This window comes from Eptatretus burgeri, chromosome 3 (genome assembly GCF_056783735.1).
Source record: "Eptatretus burgeri isolate ZD-2024b chromosome 3, Ebu_testis_v1, whole genome shotgun sequence".
NCBI classification, from domain to species: domain Eukaryota; kingdom Metazoa; phylum Chordata; class Myxini; order Myxiniformes; family Myxinidae; genus Eptatretus; species Eptatretus burgeri.
The window spans coordinates 112,483,334-112,502,345 of NC_140963.1; the positions used below are offsets into that span (position 1 = coordinate 112,483,334).

The following is a 19,012-nucleotide window of genomic DNA, read 5'->3' on the forward strand; positions in this document are numbered from 1 at the left end:
CTTAAATGGGTTAAAGAAAAACATTATGAAAAAGTTTTACTTGGTATTGTTATCTCCTCTCAAAAAGAATTGGATGAGGCTGAAGTTGGATATTATTTTGAGGTTGATTTAAAATACCCTGAAGAACTTCATAGTCCAAGAACCTCATAAAGTACCCTGAAGAACTTCATGAAGAACTATGCCTCTGATAAAGAAAATCCAAGAAAAGAATGGTTAAGTGATTACCAACAGTCATTTAATATAAAGGGTAAATCTTCAGAAAAACTACTTACTACATTAAATGATAAAGAAAGTTATGTTTTTCATCAAAGGAAATTGAGACAATATTTATCTGCTGGGTTGAGAGTGAGGAAAATTCATAGGATTTTGAAATTTAACCAAAGTCCGTGGTTGAAGTGCTATATTGATTTTAATACAAAAAATAGAAAAAACGCAGAAACAGATTTTGAGGACTTTTATAAATTAATGAATAATGCTGTGTTTGGAAAGACTATGGAAAATGTTAGGAATCGAGAAAACATCAGACTTGCTACATCTTGGAAACAGGCTTCAAAGATAATTAACAAACCAAGTTTTGAACGGATGGAGGTATTTTCAGAGAACTTTTGTGCTATTCATTTGAAAAAAAGAAAGTATTGAAATGGATAAACCTATTTATATCGGAACATCAATTATTGATTTGTCAAAGTTGTTTATGTATCACTATTACTATAATCATTTAAAATGAAAGTACAAGTAGTGGGGCAACTTAGCATAACGATTGTGCATTTTGTGAGGAAAGCACCAAATTTGGCACACTTGTAGCCTATCATATTATGAACAGATTTGGATATTGGGCCATCTCAAATTCAGCCGCTGATGCTGATTCAGCCGCTGATCAAATTCAGCCATTTTCCACTGCCATCATAAATTTGAGATGGCCCAAAATCCAAATCTGTTCATAATATGATCGGCTACTTGTGTGCCAAATTTGGTGCTTTCCTCACAAATTGCACAATTGTTATGCTAAATATAACTAAGTTGCCCCACTAAAGGATAATGTGTCATTGTTATAAATGGATACAGATAGTTTTATATTAGAAATTAAAACAAGTGATGTAGATGGGGATATGATTGATAATATTGATATGTATGATACAAGTAATTAAAAGAAAAATAGTATATTGTTTTCATCAAATAACGAAAAGGTTATTGGTAAGTTTAAAGATGAATTGGGTGGGAAGGTTATGAGTGAATTTATAAGATTGAGATCAAAGGCTTATGCTTTTACATATTTTGACAATAATATTGAAAGGTGTCAAAAAAAAGGGAATAAAGAAAAAAAAAAAATGAAACAATGAACTTTAAACATTATTACAACTGTTTAATCTTAAAGAAGGAAGAGTATAGAAAAATGAATAAAATAAGTAGTTATAAACATCAATTATATACAGAAGAAATAAATAAGAAAGCATTAGGAGCTTTTGATGATAAAATATATATTTTAGAGAATGGAATTAATAGTCTCCCTTATGGTGATAAGTATAAGTGCTGAGGAACTACTACCGTCTTTTAATGATTTATAAATGATCGAACCAAGCAATAACCAAACCAAAGAGTGGAGATGTAATCAACCTTGGTATTTAAATGGGAAACATAAAGAATGTGAGAAATACCAAATAAGTCTTATTGAAGAAATAACCGGGGTAAAAGTAGATAAAACAAATAAGCGGATAAATTTAATTACAAATAAGTTTGAGGATGTAAAGAAAAAAAATAAATGTCCTTGAATGGACTGAAAACTTTGATGGTTATCAATTAAGCAATGGAAAAACAATTTACTATAATCTCAAAATGATATGTGGTTGAGGAGGTAGTCAAACAAGAGCATTAAGAGAAGTTTATCATTTTATTTCTGCTCAACAAAGACATATAAACCAAGAACGAAGTTCGAAAATAATATTTGTGAACATACTCGATGGTGATGAATGTAATAGGAAAATTAATTTATTACATCGAATAGAACATGAACAAATATTCGTTGATCACTCTTTTTATGGAATGATAATATAAAAGTAAATCAGAAAGTAATAATGGGGGAGAGATCGATCTCTTCTTTTGACCCCATGGACTAAGAGTCAGAGGAGGGAGAGAAAATCTTTCTCCTGTTTTAACTGAATGAGCCTTGAGATAGAGAGTTCTCCGTATACATTTGTATGACTTTTTTTTGGGCCCTGAGACAGTCTCATTTTAACATGAGCTTGTATGATAGAAAATAATTCTCCTCTTTTTGTTTTGATGGGTCTCGAGTCAGAGAGTTCTCCCTATGCATTTGTATGAGGTTTTTTGGGTCCTGAGACAGTCTCAATTTAACATGAGCTTGTATGATAGAAAATCATTCTCCTCTTTTTGTCCTGATGGGTCTCGAGTCAGAGAGTTCTCCCTATACATTTGGATGGGAGGAATCAGCCTCCTGTTTAGGGGTTTTCAGGGTTCAATTCAAAGTTTTCCCCATTCATTTGCATGGATGTCTCAGAAACCCCATTAATCAACTACATATATATATATATATATATATATATATATATATATATATATATATATATATATATATATATATATATATATATATATATATATGTATATGTATATATATATATATGTATATGTATATATATATATATATATATATATATATATATATATATATATATGTATATGTATATATATATATGTATATGTATATATATATATATATATATATATGTATATGTATATATATATATATATATATATGTATATGTATATATATATATATATGTATATGTATATATATATATATATATGTATATGTATATATATATATATATATATACACACATATATATATATATACACATATACATATATATATATATATATATATATATATATATATATATATATATATATATATATATATATATATATATATATATATATATACATACACATATACATACATAACCGGGCGTAGTGGCGTGCGCCTGTAATCCGGCGACTCGGAGGTTTGGGTGGAGGATCGCCTGAGGACGGGAGCTCTGTGCCGGGCCGTGCTATGAGAGGGTGTAGGGCAGCCCAGAATCATGGCGAAACCCAATCCTTATCCCTGTGTCATAAGAGGCGACCAGGGTTGCGTCAGGAAGGGCATCCGGCGTAAAACCTGTGCCAAATCAGTATGCGGATCATAACGGATGATCCGCAGTGGCGACCCCTAACGGGAGCAGCCGAAAGAAGAAGAAGATATACATATACATACATATACACAGATGTTTGGTACTACAGAACTTTAATATAGATACAAACAAACACAACATAATAGTGACCGAAGCTTTTCGTGCTGCACTCTTCAGGGTAAAAATCGCAGCAAGTGAAGGAGAAAGTGAAGGTGCGTGCTTTATACGCAGGTCTCACTAAGGTAGACACTGATTGGTTCAACCGTAATGACGTCATGGTTAATCTGAACGCCCATTTGTCGGCTCATCATTTTCACCTCAAGCTCCCATTGGCTGGAGCAGAGTTCGGCGATGATTGACGTTTGCAACCGCATCCATGAGGCAAAGGAAGTTGTTTCTGGACAACTGCCTCGCAACAAGCTTCAGTGAACCATGGGCAGGAGGTCGGGTAGGACAACTGAAGAGGAGAGGGGATAAACCTGTGCATGAGGGAGAGCAAGTTTCTTTGAAAGAATTCCCAGGATGAGTTGATGTTGGAGAAAGTAGCGATGTAAGACCAGTCTATAAGTTTGATGGCTGCTTGGAGACCCTGCTAGTCGGCCCGAGTGAAATGCCAGACTCGACGGCCCTGAGGTGGTTCTCTGATAACAGCCAGAGAGATGTCCACTTTGACAAGGATGTGGTTAGATTAACCGATTGGAGCGGGGGTAGAACAGATATTTTCAGGGAAATTGGTCAAAATCAGATCCAGAAGCGATGGAGAAGAGATTGGTTGAGATCCGGTTCGGGAAGTTGACAGATTGTGTCAGTCCCAATGAGTAGCAGAAGTCTTTTGCTGAAGTGCCGTGGCAGGTGAGAGAAGTACCCACACCTAGCCAACTGGCATGATAACAATTGAAGTCACCACATGTGAGGAAGAGAGAGATGGGATGAAAGGATAGAAGTTGGGATGAGAGGATAGAAGTTAGCCCATGTTTTCGGAGAGCGGGATGTAAATGGATCCATCACTGTTTGGTGGATGGTACAGCACACAAATAAACATGAGGTGGGAGTGGAGGGAAGCCGTAACCAGAGATATTCCTGGAGGTGTGGGGGAGTGAGGGCAGTGCATGGTGAGTGAGGAATAGAGTCTTTGATGAAGAGAGCAACACCTCCACCAGGATGAGGCTCAGGTCTGTCATACTGGAGGAGGGAGTTACCAAGGAGAGATACGAGGGAGTCAGAGACATCTTCAAGGAGGAAAGTTTCTGTTAAGCAGATTATGTTTGGTTTGTCATTGGCAACCTGTATGGAAATATCTGTTAGGTTTGAGTGAAGGCCCCGGATGTTTGAGGTCCACACTGTTAAGGAAGAGGGAGGGGAGGAGGTTTTGGGTGCAGGGAAGGGGAGGGGGGAGTGCAGGTCGAAGGACGAGGGGGGGTGGAGAGTTGTTGAAAGAGTGTGGGGGATTGCAGAAGAGCTCGAGGATTGGGCCGGAGGAGGAGGAGAAAAGGCTCGGTGGTGATGGGTTGAGGTACAGTGAGGAATAATAAGTCAGTGGGGAATAATAAAGGGAGAGGGAAGTTGAAGATTGGAGGAGGTGGCGTGATGAGATGGAAGAGAGAGAGAGGGCCGGGGAAGGAGGAAGCTTTGTGAATGTGAGGGGGGACAACATTGGGAAGGGGGAGTGAGGGGGGAAATTGGAGGGAAAAGGGTGAGAGGGGAGAGTTGAGGGAGAAGGGTGAGGGGGAGTTTTTGAGAAAGGTGAGAGGGAAGCTTGGAGGTGGAAAAGTGTGATGGTTGTTTTGAGAGGGAAGAGAGAAGATGAGAGCAGGCACAGCCAAGGTGCAGCAAGGCGATGGGAGAGGTGAAGAATGAGACTATGTGGGGGTCAGATGAAGAAGGGAGAGGGCAGGGAGAGGTACAATATTTGAGGGGTTGAGAAGAGGGGGAAGTGTGATGAGAGGAAAGAAAAAGCATGTTTGTGGTGATGATGAGTGTACTGATTGAGAGAGTGAGATATCTGTTAGGTGAGAATGAAGCCTACAGATGTTAGAAAAGCCACACACTTTGGGATAACAGTGAAACAGACAGTGAAGAGGTGCCAAGAGCGGAGGTAGAATGAGGGGCAAGATGGGAGGGATGAGGAGAGGGGATAACAGGTGAGGGGTTCAGAAGAGGTAGACATAAGGTGGGGTGAATTAGCACTGAAGTTGGAAAAAAAAGGATGAGTGATGGAGCATGAACATGTACTGCAAACTGGGATTTAAATTTTTTTAAGGCAGAGATGCGATTAAAGACATTACATGAGGGATGCAATAAAGGAGAATCAAGAGAACGAAGAAAAGAAACATTGTAACAGTGGGACATTTTAGTCACGGGGTAAAGGAAAGTTCGAATTGAAAGCAGCCTTTCGAAGAGGAAATAAATAGAAGAAGAGTAGTGAATTATGATACAATATCGAGAACCACATGTGTGAAAGAGGAAGTTGGAACACATTAAGAGACCATTTATTTGTTTTTTTTCAGAAAGATTAGACAAGATTAGGAAAAGAAAAAGTTGAAGAAAAATAATGTAGGTGTTTGGTAAATGTGGGTCCGCAAAAGTAGAAGATGGTAGATCGGAAAATAAGGAGGAAGACACATGGTTACATGGGGTTTCCATCCATCCATTGGGACCATACTCTGTGCAGAGCGTTGGTGCGGCCAAAGCCGTCTCCTTGGCTATTGGGCACAATCCTGGACGGGTCACCACTCCGACACCGTATACCAAATACCAACATGCTGGCACTCATTTTGCCGACCTCGGAAGGATGACAGGCCGAGTTAACGTGGGGTATCATGTGAGGGAAAAGGTATTTTTTATATATTTTAAGACATGAAACGGGGTATAGTTGAGAGGGATAGAAGGAGGGTGGAGGGAAAAGTAGAGATGAAAAAATTTGATGAAATTGGTGGGGGGGGGGGGAGGAGGGAGTATGCTCTTGGCTGAAGATGAGAGGTCCGTTTAGGTTACTAATTAATGAAAAAAAAGAGGAAAACACTTCAAGCAGCCATTTTTACAATGCCCAACAAGCACAGAAGAGCTGGTACATGTAGAACTTTTCATGAAAGGAATAGGTCGTCATTGGGAGGATCCATATTCATAACGAATACGAGAACCACAGAGGGGGAAATGCAATAACCATGGTCGGGTCATTTTAAATGTTTTAGCAGACCGTCGTTGCGGACCCGTTTCAGTTTCTGGAATGGCTTATGGTTTACTCCAAGAAAGTCTTTTTTCTCTCTCATTCGGCTTCTTCCTCTCCTTAACGACGCACACTTTGCTTCAAAGCTTTGCATGTAAATGTCTCTCAAATGAAGTTCCTGCCTTATTTATGCCATTCCATCCTTTCCGTTTCCTTCCATCTTCCCCACAACCTCCACTTCCAAGTCCTGCATTCAGTATCTTGAAGGCAAAAGTAGGATTTACAAAAAAATGAATAACAGGAAATAATTTGGGATTTAAACCATGCCACTTCAAACCAATTGTGATCTATCGATGGAATCACCTTCTTGAGGCTGTTCCATCTCACTCTTCCTTCCAGAGCTTCCAGAGCTTCCAGCAAGCAGTGAGTGCATCGCCATCTCTCGACATATCCAATTCTGACCCATGATCTTTATTACCCCCATTAACCTCTCCAAACACAACCATCTTACTTGCACTTTTTAGTGTTTCCTCTCCTCCCCCCTCTCTTTTCCTGTTCGTTCATTCCCTTGATGTTTGTCCCACTGTCAGTTCTACCATGCTCTTCCATGAGCCTCATTCCTGCAAATGGGGAGGGAGAGAGAGAGAGAGAGAGAGAGAGAGAGAGAGAGAGAGAGAGAGAGAGAGAGAGAGAGAGAGAGAGAGAGAGAGAGAGAGAGAGAGAGAGAGAGAGAGAGAGAGAGAGACAGACAGACAGACACACAGACAGAGAGAGAGAGAGAGACAGAGACACAGAAAGAGAAACACAGAGACAGAGACAGAGACAGAGACAGAGAGAGAGACAGAGAGAGAGAGAGAGAGAGACACAGAGAGAGAGACACAGAGAGAGAGACACAGAGAGAGAGAGAGAGAGAGAGAGAGAGAGAGAGAGAGAGAGAGAGAGAGAGAGAGAGAGAGAGAGAGAGAGAGAGAGAGAGAGAGAGAGAGAGAGAGAGAGAGAGAGAGAGAGAGAGAGAGAGAGAGAGAGAGAGAGAGAGAGAGAGAGAGAGAGAGAGAGAGAGAGAGAGAGAGAGAGAGAGAGAGAGAGAGAGAGAGAGAGAGAGAGAGAGAGAGAGAGAGAGAGAGAGAGAGAGAGAGAGAGAGAGAGAGAGAGAGAGAGAGAGAGAGAGAGAGAGAGAGAGAGAAAAAAAAAAAAAAAAAAAAAAGAGCAACCCAAACAAATTTTGCCTTTTCAGAAGCCTACACTTCTACAGAAGATTAAAAAAAAGAAAATAATTCTACTATCAATGCCAATAAAATGACAAAATGAGCAAACTAATCACCTGAGCAGTTTGGTACTGGGATGGCTTATGGAGGATCCCATCGTGGATGAGGACCAGAAGATTTGAAACAGAATAAGCTGCAAAAGCACAAGGTGGTGTTAAACCAAGAACCAACAGCATAACCAAAAGAAAATCTCACGCTCACAAACTCACCGAGTTCAGAAAGCTCATTCGAGGCTTGGAAACGACCTAAAAGTGAGGATTCAACATCACCATCATTATGGAATTTGTAATCATAACAACGGCAATGATGATGTAAAGAGATGAATAGTCAGATACAAAAGATGTCCCACCAGCAATTACGTAGGAAATCGTCCTGCAAGCCCCTTCAAGGCGAGTGGCCAATCCTGGGTCTTTGATCAGGCGTTGACGATAGGACTCGCCAAAGCGAGAGACCAGCCCCCAAGGATCTAGTTTCAACGATGATTGTGGTCCCACTTCCATACCCGATGCAGACTCCATCTTTTGCTTAGCTGCTTTACCTGCCGGTGTCTATATATTGCATAATTCTCAGGATTATACAATTGTCAATAACTTCATACAACTGAAACAACTGCAATACAATGAAAATGATAAGTAGATTATATATATATATATATATATATATATATATATATATATATATATATATATATATATATATATATATATATATATATATATATATATATATATATATATATATAGGATAATTCCATCCATCCATTAGGACCATACTCTGTGCAGAGCGTTGGTGCCGCCGAAGCAGTCTCCTTGGCTATTGGGAACAATCCTGGACGGGTCGCCACTCCGACACAGTATACCAGCATGCTGGCACTCATTTTGCCGACCTCGGAAGGATGACAGGCAGAGTCAACCCCACCTGGTGTTAATTCAACAGCTGAGCGGGATTTGAACTCAGGACCCTGGGATCCCAAGCCCACTACCTTAACCATTAAGCCAACACCAGGCATATAGGATAATTAAAGACCAAAAAACAAGAAAAAACGTTTTGCAAAGGTGTCTTTCAGCTCAAAAATTTCCTTTGTTAGTGCAGAAGCTTATGTATGAAACTCTAATACCGTGGGCACTGGATGATAATTTTTTGCACCATGGATTTTATTGCAGACAGATGCATTGAGAATCAGAAAAATCATGGTGCCAATTTTTTTTTTTGCACTTTGGGTACATTTTGGTGGCTTTTAATGTGGCTCCCTAAAATACCATTATCGCTGTTTCGGTTGCAACTACCAGTTTCAAATATTGTTTTAAAGTAAAGGATGTAGCATATCAAATTAAAGGTCTGGATGATGGGTTCTCATGTGATGCTGGTTGTGTTTTGAGGTTCGTCCTTTCTGGTCGTCCAACTTTCGTTGGTTTTGGTACTTCGCCTGCTTCCAGTGCAGCTTCATATCTGTTTTTCAGCCGCTCAATATGGATTTTGTGCACTGCAATTTTATAGCATTCTCGATGCCATGTGACACCTTTCTGTGATAGTCCATTTGCCGTCACATCACCAAGATCTTCTTGGATGAATATGTACTCATTATCCCCATAGAGCGACCGGGTATTCACACTCTGGATAAACAGCTGATATGATTCTGGTCTTGGGTGTTTTACGAGTTTTCCAGATGCTTTGCAAATGCAGCATATACTCAAACCTGCCAAAGATGTAGTGCAACTTGATGCTTTTGTGCTGGAACTGGAAGGACTTGGGGATGATTCATCCATAACGATAACTTGAGAACAGTTTATTTCAATGTACACTCGACATAAGTTCCTTCACCCACAAAGCTTGGAGGTTAATCTATAACTACATCGACTACCATCAGTCTTTTAGTCTGGACCCTTGACCACTTCTGCTATAATCATAGCTGACCTGAAAGGCAAAAAAAAAAAATCAACATACATTGTATGTAGAATTGTAGCATGTCATAATGTTTCGAAAAATCAATTATCTTGGTGACGTTGCAGTAATTGATTTAATATAGGCTGCACAGCATCTGAAATTAACAAAAATTCAGATGTCACTATAGTGGGGCAACTTAGCTAAATATAGCACAACAATTGTGCATTTTGTGAGGAAAGCACCAAATTTTGCACACGAGTAGCCTATCATATTATGAACAGATTTGGATATTGGGCCATCTCAAAATTTTTGATGGCAGTGGAAAATGGCTGCCACAGCCATCAGCGGCTGAATTTGAGATGGCCCAATATCCAAATCTGTTCATAATATGATAGGCTACTAGTGTGCAAAATTTGGTGCTTTCCTCACAAAATGCACAATTGTTATGCTAAGTTTCCCCACTACTATGATTATGTTCAATGTCATTATTGATATTATTATCATATTCTGGGCTGAATTCTGCTCAGTTTGCAATATTACATGCCCAGATTTAAACCAGAAACAAAAAAAGTTGGTAAATTGTTATCATTGAAAAAAAGTGCGATTCAGGGGTAGTTCATGTATCGGCTTGAAAATAATACTTGAAATGCTCAAAAAAATTGGCACCATGATTTTTCTGACTGACAGAATCCATAAGAATGAAAAAAATATATGGTGCCGAAAATTATCATCTGGTGCCCACGGAATTACATCGGCATCTACACTATATATTCCTAACAATTGTACAACAGAGGGACGGACGACTTTAAATACCAATCCCCCTGAGCATAGTGGTCTGCACACAACAAAAACCCTTGTCAGCATAGTTTGTTGGTTGGGAAATCGAACCCATGCGGATATCTGCTCCATCGCACAGTGGTCTGGGTTTCCTGAGCCTCTTACAAGTCATTTTCAAGCTCAACTTCAACGCAGGAGGCCAAGAGGCATGAAAGCCTGCACTATGATTGCCAACCTATGGTCGTTACCTCCACCACCAAAGGTGGACGAAGGTTATTTTCACTCCTGTCTGTCTGTTTAGCTGTGTGCAGGATATCTCAAACAGTTGTGGATGGATTCGGACGAAACTTGGCAGACAGGTTGGGTGTGTGACAAGGACGAATTGATTCGATTTCGGTCTGAATGTGATTTAAAAAAAAAAAAAATTTTTTTAAGTGATTCTTCACCATTGAGAGATGGGACCAAAAACTATTCACAACATGATATTTCAAAAAGTTGTGGACGAGTTATGACAAAACTTGGTAGATTAGTTGATCAGGTGACAAGAACAAGTCGATTTGATTTTGGTTTCGGTCCGAATCCGGATCCAGCCTCTCAGTAAACTGTTCATCCTGGCGGAGAAGGTATGGATGTGCCGATCTTGCTTGTTCATGCTCTGGCCTTCCGACTGCTGAGCGTCAAGCGAGGAAGCAGCACGTACAGTACCTTCAAGTGTTCAGTACGGCTCACCTGAGGCTAGAACCCGACCACGCAATCTCAAGACGAGACGCTCCAACCATAACACCACCGAGTTCGACAACACAACAAAAATAACTCCGACCTCAATGATAATAATAATAAAACTAGAGTAATTCGACTGCACGCAGTCGACGGGTATGCCTCCGCTCTCCCGCACAAACACTTGAGTATTGACATATTTGACCCTTGACCTTTAATCATATCTGGTCCAAAATCTAATCAGTTAATTGCCCCGTCTTACTTTACCGTTGTACCAAGTTTGATGAAATTCTGTCCAATATTTCTCGAGTTAGGGCGTAAACAGTAAAATTTCAGAGTTTGACCTTGACCTTTGACCTTCGACCCTTATCACATCTGGCCCAAAATCTAACCACTTAATTGCCACCTCTTACTTTACCGTTGTACCAAGTTTGATGAAATTCTGTCCAATATTTCTCGAGTTAGGGCGTAAACAGTAAAATTTCAGAGTTTGACCTTGACCTTGACCTTTGACCCTTATCACATCTGGCCCGAAATCTAACCACTTAATTTCCCCCTCTTACTTTACCTTTTTACCAAGTTTGATGAAATTCTACAATTTGCTTCTTGAGTTATATCGCGTAAACGAAACTACGGACGGACGGACGGACGGACGGACGGACGACCCGGAAACACAACGCCTCAGGCACCCTTGGTGCGGAGGCATAACAAGCATCATATGGATACCGCCAAGGCCGCTTCCCCCATTTCACATGTTCCAGCCGTTTCTGGTTCACTCCAACATATGATCCTTCCAAGGTTCCCCGACGGATACTAAAGTCAACAACTTATCGGAATCAGTCCCTTGATGAAGATTCTCCCAGCGTCCCCCCTCCCCCAACCATCCGCCGATAAAACAAACACGAAACGTACAATCAGGGGTTGCCTTCGGACTGGACAGACTTCGCACCGAATCGCAGTTTCTTGCAGCGAGTTTCATGTTTCTCAAGATTCAGCGTGAATCGGGAAAATTATTATGTATTATTGTTTTCATGTTTCGTGTCTTGTATTTGTTTTGGAATTCCAGTGTAAATCTATTAGGAAAAAAAAAAAAAAAACAGGATCCAAAACGGAAACAGCAGCAGCAGGAGAAAGTACATGTCGATATTATTTATATACTGCACTAACGCGATACACTCCAGGTTCTTAGTTTCATACACCGCCTATAATCCAAGAGCGGAGCTGGAGATGAAAAGAAAGGAATAAAGGAAATAACGGATACATAAAACAAAAACAATACCTCAGTGTGACTAACCACCGAAAGAAACGCCTGGAAGCAATCGAAAAATCACATTGAAAATAAAATATAATTCGTGTCCTCGCGTTCGGCGCGAAAACCCGAAAAATATATATATATTTTTTTTTTTAACAGGATTTTAAAATACAATCGAGACAAATCATCTGTGCAGTACTCCAAGCGAAACATCCTTTCCGGCACTTTTTTCTCTGCACGAAGCCGTGCTTTCTGTGAATCGTTCACGAGTGGCGGCTTCCGCTGGTCCCAAGTCACGTGTCCAAGAGCGCGTCGCCCCATTGGCTGGGAGCACCAACGGGGAGGAAGGGAGGAGAGAGAGAGAGACGCCAAACCCCGCACCTGCACTCGTACTCGTACTCCATTTACAACTGCCTCGGGGTATTTAGTGTGCACGGACTCATGGACTCTCTCCACTCTCTCGCCAGGTTGTTGTTCATTTCGGTTTCATGAGCCGCCACTGGGTCGTGATTTCTGATATGAGAAATGTTGCCCTATGACAAGGGTATCCTGTCACGAGGTGTGTAAGGTGTGTAGTAACACCACGAAGGCTTCAACTGGAAGAGCTTTGATTGCGTAGAGCAGGAAACCAACCATTACAAGAATACCACGTTAAAAAAAAAACAAGCTCAAATGAGCTAAGATCCTCGTCCTCTTAATGATGACGTCATAAAAACGAATATGACGTCATTGTGATGCATCAGCTTTGTGATAAATGATCTGTGCTAATGCCCTGTTCGATTCCCGCAAACAGAATTCAAAAAGCTTGCCTAGTTTCGGAGATAATGGTATTGGCGATTTCCATTAGCGGCGATATTATGACGTCAACTTTTTTTCTCGGAATAATTTCCAAAATCGGAGATGATTACTGCCTGCGTGTGGGCTTTCTGCATATACATGGCAAGTTTCACAAAGATCCGATGAAAACTCTGGGTTGTGAAACAAAAAATGTCAAAAAATAGAAATGACGTCATAAAAATTGATATGACGTCATAGTGATGTATCATATGTGCGGTAATTCATTTCTCCTAATCAGGTCAGGTATGGGAGCATGTGCCAGAACAGCGCGTCGCTGCGTCCACTTTCCGCCGGTACTCCAGGGGCCTCCGTCTGGCCATCCCCCAGGCAGATGCCAGGCCCATCCCCATCTCCTTGAGATGATGGTCAACCTGCTGCAACCATGAGGCACGTGGTCGGCCCACTGGCCTCCTCCACTCATGAGACTCCCTCGCTGAGAGAATCTGGTGAGCAGGATCAGCGTCAGGAAAACGAGCCACATGTCCATACAGCCGCAGCTGACGCTCACGGACTATGCAGGTAACAAATCTCATCCGAGTCTCTCTCAGCTACCGCTCGTTGGACACAAAATCCGACCAGCGATAGCCAAGGATTCTCCGAAGAGATCTGGTACCAAAGGAATTAAGTCTCCGTCTCAGATCCTTGGTCAAAGTCCAAGTCTCGCACCCATAGAGCAAGACTGGAAGTACCAAGGACCTGAAGACTCGGACTTTCGTCCTCCCGCACAGGTACCGGCAGCGCCACACCCCATGATCCAGTGAATCCATGACTCCCCAGGCCCGACCCAGACGTCTATTGACCTCCGGCTCACAACCTGCGGAGACATGAATATCACTGCCAAGGTAAGTGAATCTATCCACGACCTCAACATCCTCACCACAAACAGACACAGACAGGACAGCAGCATCCAAGATGTCACCGAAAGCCTGGATCTTTGTTTTGACCCAAGAAATCCGTAATCCCAATGGCTCCGACTCCTCATTCAGCACCTCGAGGGCCCCCAAGAGGATGTCTAAAGTCTCCGCAAAGATGACTGCATCATCTGCAAAATCAAGGTCCGAGATCTTGACATTGCCAAACGATGCACCGCAACTTGATCTCTCCGACATCCTCCCAAAAATCCAGTCCATACAAGTGCTGAAAAGTGTGGGGGCAAGTACACATCCCTGACGAACTCCAGTAACAACTGCAAATAAGTCAGAGGCGGGACCACCACACTTCACAGCACTCTCAGTACCAGAGTAGAGTTCAGACATCAGATCGATCAGTTTCGGTGGCACCCCACGAAGACCAAGAATCCTCCAGAGGACATCCCGATTCACTGAATCGAACGCTTTACAGAGATCAACATAGGCTGCAAGCAGCCCCTGCCGAAACTCTCGTCTGCGTTCAGTGAGGACACGAAGAGCAAGGATACGGTCAATCGTTGACCTCTTTGGTGTAAAGCCTGACTGCTCTGGACGCTGGTGCTCAAGCAGATGGTGGCGAACCCTATCAAGAATTATCCGAGCAAAGACCTTGCCCGGCACTGAGAGCAGCGTCACCCCTCGGTAGTTGTTGCAGTCTTGGCGATCACCCTTCCCTTTCCAGAGAGGGACAACAAGGCCCCTCTTCCAGTCAGTTGGGATGATGCCTGTGTTCCAGGCAGAGCACAAAACTGCATGCAACGACACGAGTGCAGCATTACCACTAGCCTTGAGAAGTTCAGCATGGATGCCACAGATCCCTGGAGCTTTGCCCCGTTTCAACTGGTTCACCGCAGCCCGTGTTTCCACAAGCGATGGTGGACCACAGTTGGATTGAGGGTCAGCAACAGGGATTGCAACACCCTTGACGTCCAACTCGACAGCATGGGGATCAGCCTGGTACAACCGCTCAAAGTAACCGGCCCAGCGGGCCTTCACTTCAGACTCCTCTGTCAAGAGCCTACCACTCTCTGCTCGAACTGCAGTGCTCCGAGGGATGGGCTTGGATGAACGTAATGCGCGAATTCCCCTGTAAGCGGGACGAGAATCACCTGTCCACAGGTGATGCTCTACCCCCTCACAGATTCCTCGCACATAGGCCTCCTTGTCCACCCTCAGTGCACGTACAGTTTTACGCCTCAGCTCCCTGAACAGCTCAGCTCTGCCATTCAGCCTGGCCCTGCGACTCTGGTCAATGGTATCCAGTGTCCCTTGAGAGACAAAATTCTTCTTTGCCCTGCGGTGAACTCCAAGGCATCCACCGGCAACATCAAGGACGGTGGTCTTGAAGGTGCTCCACAACTCTTCAGGACCCCCCAAAGCACCCAGACCCCCCAAGTGTCCACTCAGCCTGTTCGCAAACTCCTCAGCTACTCTCTAATCCCTGAGCTTGGCAACATCCAGCCTCGGCTGGGATGGTACCATTCTCCAGGATTTAAGGTGCAGCTTTAGAGTTGCTACAACAAGCCTGTGGTCAGTATTGAGGAACTGAGCACTCCGGTAGACCCTGCAGTTCTGGATCATCCTCCAACGACCGTCAATGAGGACATGGTCAATCTCCTCTGCCACACCGCCAGCGTTGGAATACCAAGTCCAGCGATGAGCTTGCGGGCGCTGAAACCATGAACCAGCCACCCTAAGTCCATGACTTCTTGCAAAGTCAAGGAACTTAGTGCTATTCTGGTTCATAGTTCCTGACCCATGGGGACCAACACACACCTCATAACCATCCCTATCAGTTCCAGTCGATGCATTGAAATCCCCAAGACTAGAAGTGTATCTCGTCTGGGGCACTGATCAACCACAGACTCGAGTGTGGCGTAGAATGCATCCTTCACGGTAAGATCACTCGCCTCAGTCGGAGCATAAATAGAGACCAGGGAAATGACACCTAAGGAGTGACGAATCCTTAATCTCATAATACGCTCGTTGACCGGTGTTACCTCAATTATCATTGGGGTCAGCTTATTGGACACAGCTACAGCAACTCCTTGGGTATGGTAACCATCAGAGCGACCAGACCAATAGTAGGTGTAACCACCCACCATTATCTCGCCGCAATCCGGTCTCCGAACCTCAGAGAGAGCTGCAATCCCGATGTCCAAACGCTTGAGCTCAGATGATAACAGAGACAGGTGATCATCCTCTCTTAGGGATAGGACATTCCAGGCACCCACCCGAAGGGACCGCCTCAGGTTAACTCATGAGACCGCCGTCTGGTGGACGACACCTCAGCACCACTCCGACACACTCTCCCGCAATCTGACCCAGGGATGTTACCCCGTGGTTTCCCTCCTATCAAAGATTGGGGGTCCCGAAGGCTTTGCCCCAATCCCATCATCCGGTGAGCTGCCCTGCGAAGGGAAGCTGCACAGGAGGTACTCCCACGGAGTGGGTTTTCAGATTTTTTTGCGTTTTTGCGTTTTGCGGAATGAAGCGTTTTACGGTGGCTGGAGTGCAAATCCTGCCACCAACCTCCTAATAAGAAGTAACCCAACTGCAGGAGGACGTCCGCAGACACAGTTGGGCACTAGATATGGATGGCCGTTGGCTCACAAGGAGCTCCTCCGCCCTTTGACAGGTTTTGTTTTTAATCCTGCTGGGTGTCCATATCCAAACACCCTCCTCACCAGAAAACCTGGTGGGGGAGACGGTTTAGTCGCCGACAACCCGACCATGGAACAGGTTAGTACAGGTTTACATGGTACCTGTAGCAGGTCACAGATCGAACCTGACCTGACTCTTTGCCGGCAACAAAGCACTCCGGTATCAGCTCTCCTAATGGGTATCATAATCAATGGGTATCAGCTCTCCTAATGCCCTGTTCGATTCCCGCAAAGACAATTCAAGAAGCTTGCCTAGTTTCGGAGATAATTTTTTAGGCGATTTCCATTTGCGGAGATATTTTGACGTCATTACTTTTTTTCTCGGGGGGGAATTTTCAAAATCGGAGATGGTCACTGTCTGCGCAGGGTATTTTTACATATATACGCCAAGTTTCAGGAAGTTTCGATGAAAACTGTAGGCTGTGAAACAAAAAAGTCCACAAGAAGAAGATGAAGAACAACAACGTAAGACCGAGATCCTCCACGAGGATCTAAAAAATAAACAGCAAAAACAACAACAACCACCACCACCTCCTCCTCCTACTCCTCAACTCCATCCTCATAACATCTTGCTTCTCAATCTTGAAAATTTCATACTCGTGATGAAAGCAACCACAACAGCACCAACGAGGAAACTCAAACTCTCACATGAGAGTTTCATCTCCAGCAACTGATATTGTTGTTACATTTGAAGTTACATCCCATAATCATTGAGATGCGAGGAAAGCCTCTTTGTACAGTCCGAAAAGAATTAGGAATGGGTGTCATGACTACTTGTGAAAAGACTGCTTTAGACCGCCAGGCAAAGGATGCTTGTTAAGCTGGATCTTGTGACATCGTTGTGCTTGTGGAGTGATTCGGCAGCTGATCCTCCTTTGGGAGTGGGGTGACAAGTGGAGGAGGTTCACAGGTCTTCCGGAGGTGTTTGTGGTTGCGGCGGTAAACCTGGCCCTCTTGCGTCAGAACATGATACGAGTGGGGGTGAATGGTGTGTCGCGGTCGACCGCTGTTGGCTCTGAGACACCTTCTCGCTTGATGCGTATGCTTTCACCTGGAGTAAGCGGTGGGAGCTCTTTGGAGTTCCAGTCGTAAAATTTCTTTGCAAACCCCGGCTCCCTGCCAATAGGCAATACTGGTGTGTACCTGCCAGAATGTGCAGTTGCAAGAGTCGCTTTGTCGTCGGTAGCCTTCGAGTCATCAACAGCTGAGCGAGGGAATATGGTAGTCTTGATGTTGGAGTGTTCCTGTAACTCAACAAGGCTGAACGGAAATCCTCAACAGATTCCAGAGCCTTCTTGAACCCTTGTGTGACAGTGTGTATCGCACGTTCAGTCTGTCCATTCGATTGAGCATATGTGGGGCTTGATGTCATCATGTGAAATGCACATTCTTGCACAAATCTGTTAAATTCTGCACTTGTGAATGGCATGTTATCAGCTATCAGCTCTTGGGGAATGTTGTTCCTCACAAACGTTGGCTTGAGTGCATCAATGCGATGCTTGGCAGAAAGTCCAAGGACACAAAGAACCTCTTGGTATTTTGAGAACGAACCAATTACCACGAGGAAATGTTTCCCTAAAAATTGGAAATGTTTCCCAGTTCTTTATAGTTGGCACGTCTAAACTTTGCACACACCGGACATTTGGATACATGTTGCTTAATGTCACAGATTTATTCCAGGCCAGAAGATGACTTGACGGGCTCTGGCTTTGCTCTGTTTTTTGTTTTGTTTTTACCAAAAGTGACCTTCATGGATCGTACTGAGGATATTGCATCGTTGCGCCGTTGGGATTAAGATGCAGTCCTCAGCAAAGAGCACACCATGAGCAAGGTGCAGTTCATATCTGGTGTCCTGGTACGGCTTGATGCTGGGTGGTAAATTGGCTTTGTGTGATGGCCATCCATTTACGATAAATCCAGATAAAAGCTGAAGAGTGTTATCATTTGAGTTTATGGAAGGTAGAGTCTCCATTTGGTGTTGGCTTTCTGGAAACTGGGATATCAGTTGGTATACCGTCATCTGCATGTCTTCGAATGAAACACTGTCAGTTGGTACGGTACCGGGAGGAGCCCTTGAGAGAGTGTCAGGAGTGTGAAGTAGCTTGCCAGGCACATACTAGAGTTCCAAGTCATAACGACAAAAACGAAGCAACATAATTTGTAATCTGGGTGACGCTCTGTGAAGCGGGTTTCGGACAATGGTCACCGATTGCTTGTGGTCTGTTTGCACCTCTGTCTTATCGCCATGTACGTTGTGGTGGGACTTTTCTACCACAAAAATGACACCGAGCAGTTCCTTTTCTATCTGAGCATAGTTTTCCTCTGCAACCAATCGTGAGAATGAGAGGC

At 43.2% G+C, this 19,012-nt stretch overlaps 1 protein-coding gene and 1 long non-coding RNA gene across 9 annotated transcripts in view; both read right to left on the bottom strand.

Moving 5' to 3' along the window:
- Positions 1-12,070, bottom strand: part of PEX16 (peroxisomal biogenesis factor 16) — a 75,046-nt gene extending 62,976 nt beyond the window's left edge. For 3 of the 8 annotated variants that reach the window (XM_085875140.1, XM_085875138.1, XM_085875135.1), the window contains exons 1-5: positions 11,916-11,982; positions 9,322-9,539; positions 7,975-8,173; positions 7,835-7,870; positions 7,682-7,758 (exon numbers count right to left, since the gene is read on the bottom strand). In XM_085875140.1, the coding sequence (XP_085731266.1) occupies positions 7,682-7,758; positions 7,835-7,870; positions 7,975-8,173; positions 9,322-9,387 (378 nt within the window). In that variant the 5' untranslated portion in view covers positions 9,388-9,539; positions 11,916-11,982. Of the gene's footprint in view, positions 1-7,681; positions 7,759-7,834; positions 7,871-7,974; positions 8,174-9,321; positions 9,540-11,729; positions 11,887-11,915 lie in introns of those variants that run through there. The other 5 variants (XM_085875136.1, XM_085875141.1, XM_085875137.1 and 2 more) reach the window with 5 other exon arrangements.
- Positions 10,695-11,723, bottom strand: LOC147030750 (uncharacterized). The gene is made up of 2 exons (XR_015056499.1): positions 11,505-11,723; positions 10,695-11,347 (listed from the first exon to the last, which is right to left on the bottom strand). It is a non-coding gene; the product is annotated as an uncharacterized LOC147030750 (long non-coding RNA).
- Positions 12,071-19,012: the final 6,942 nt, after the last annotated feature.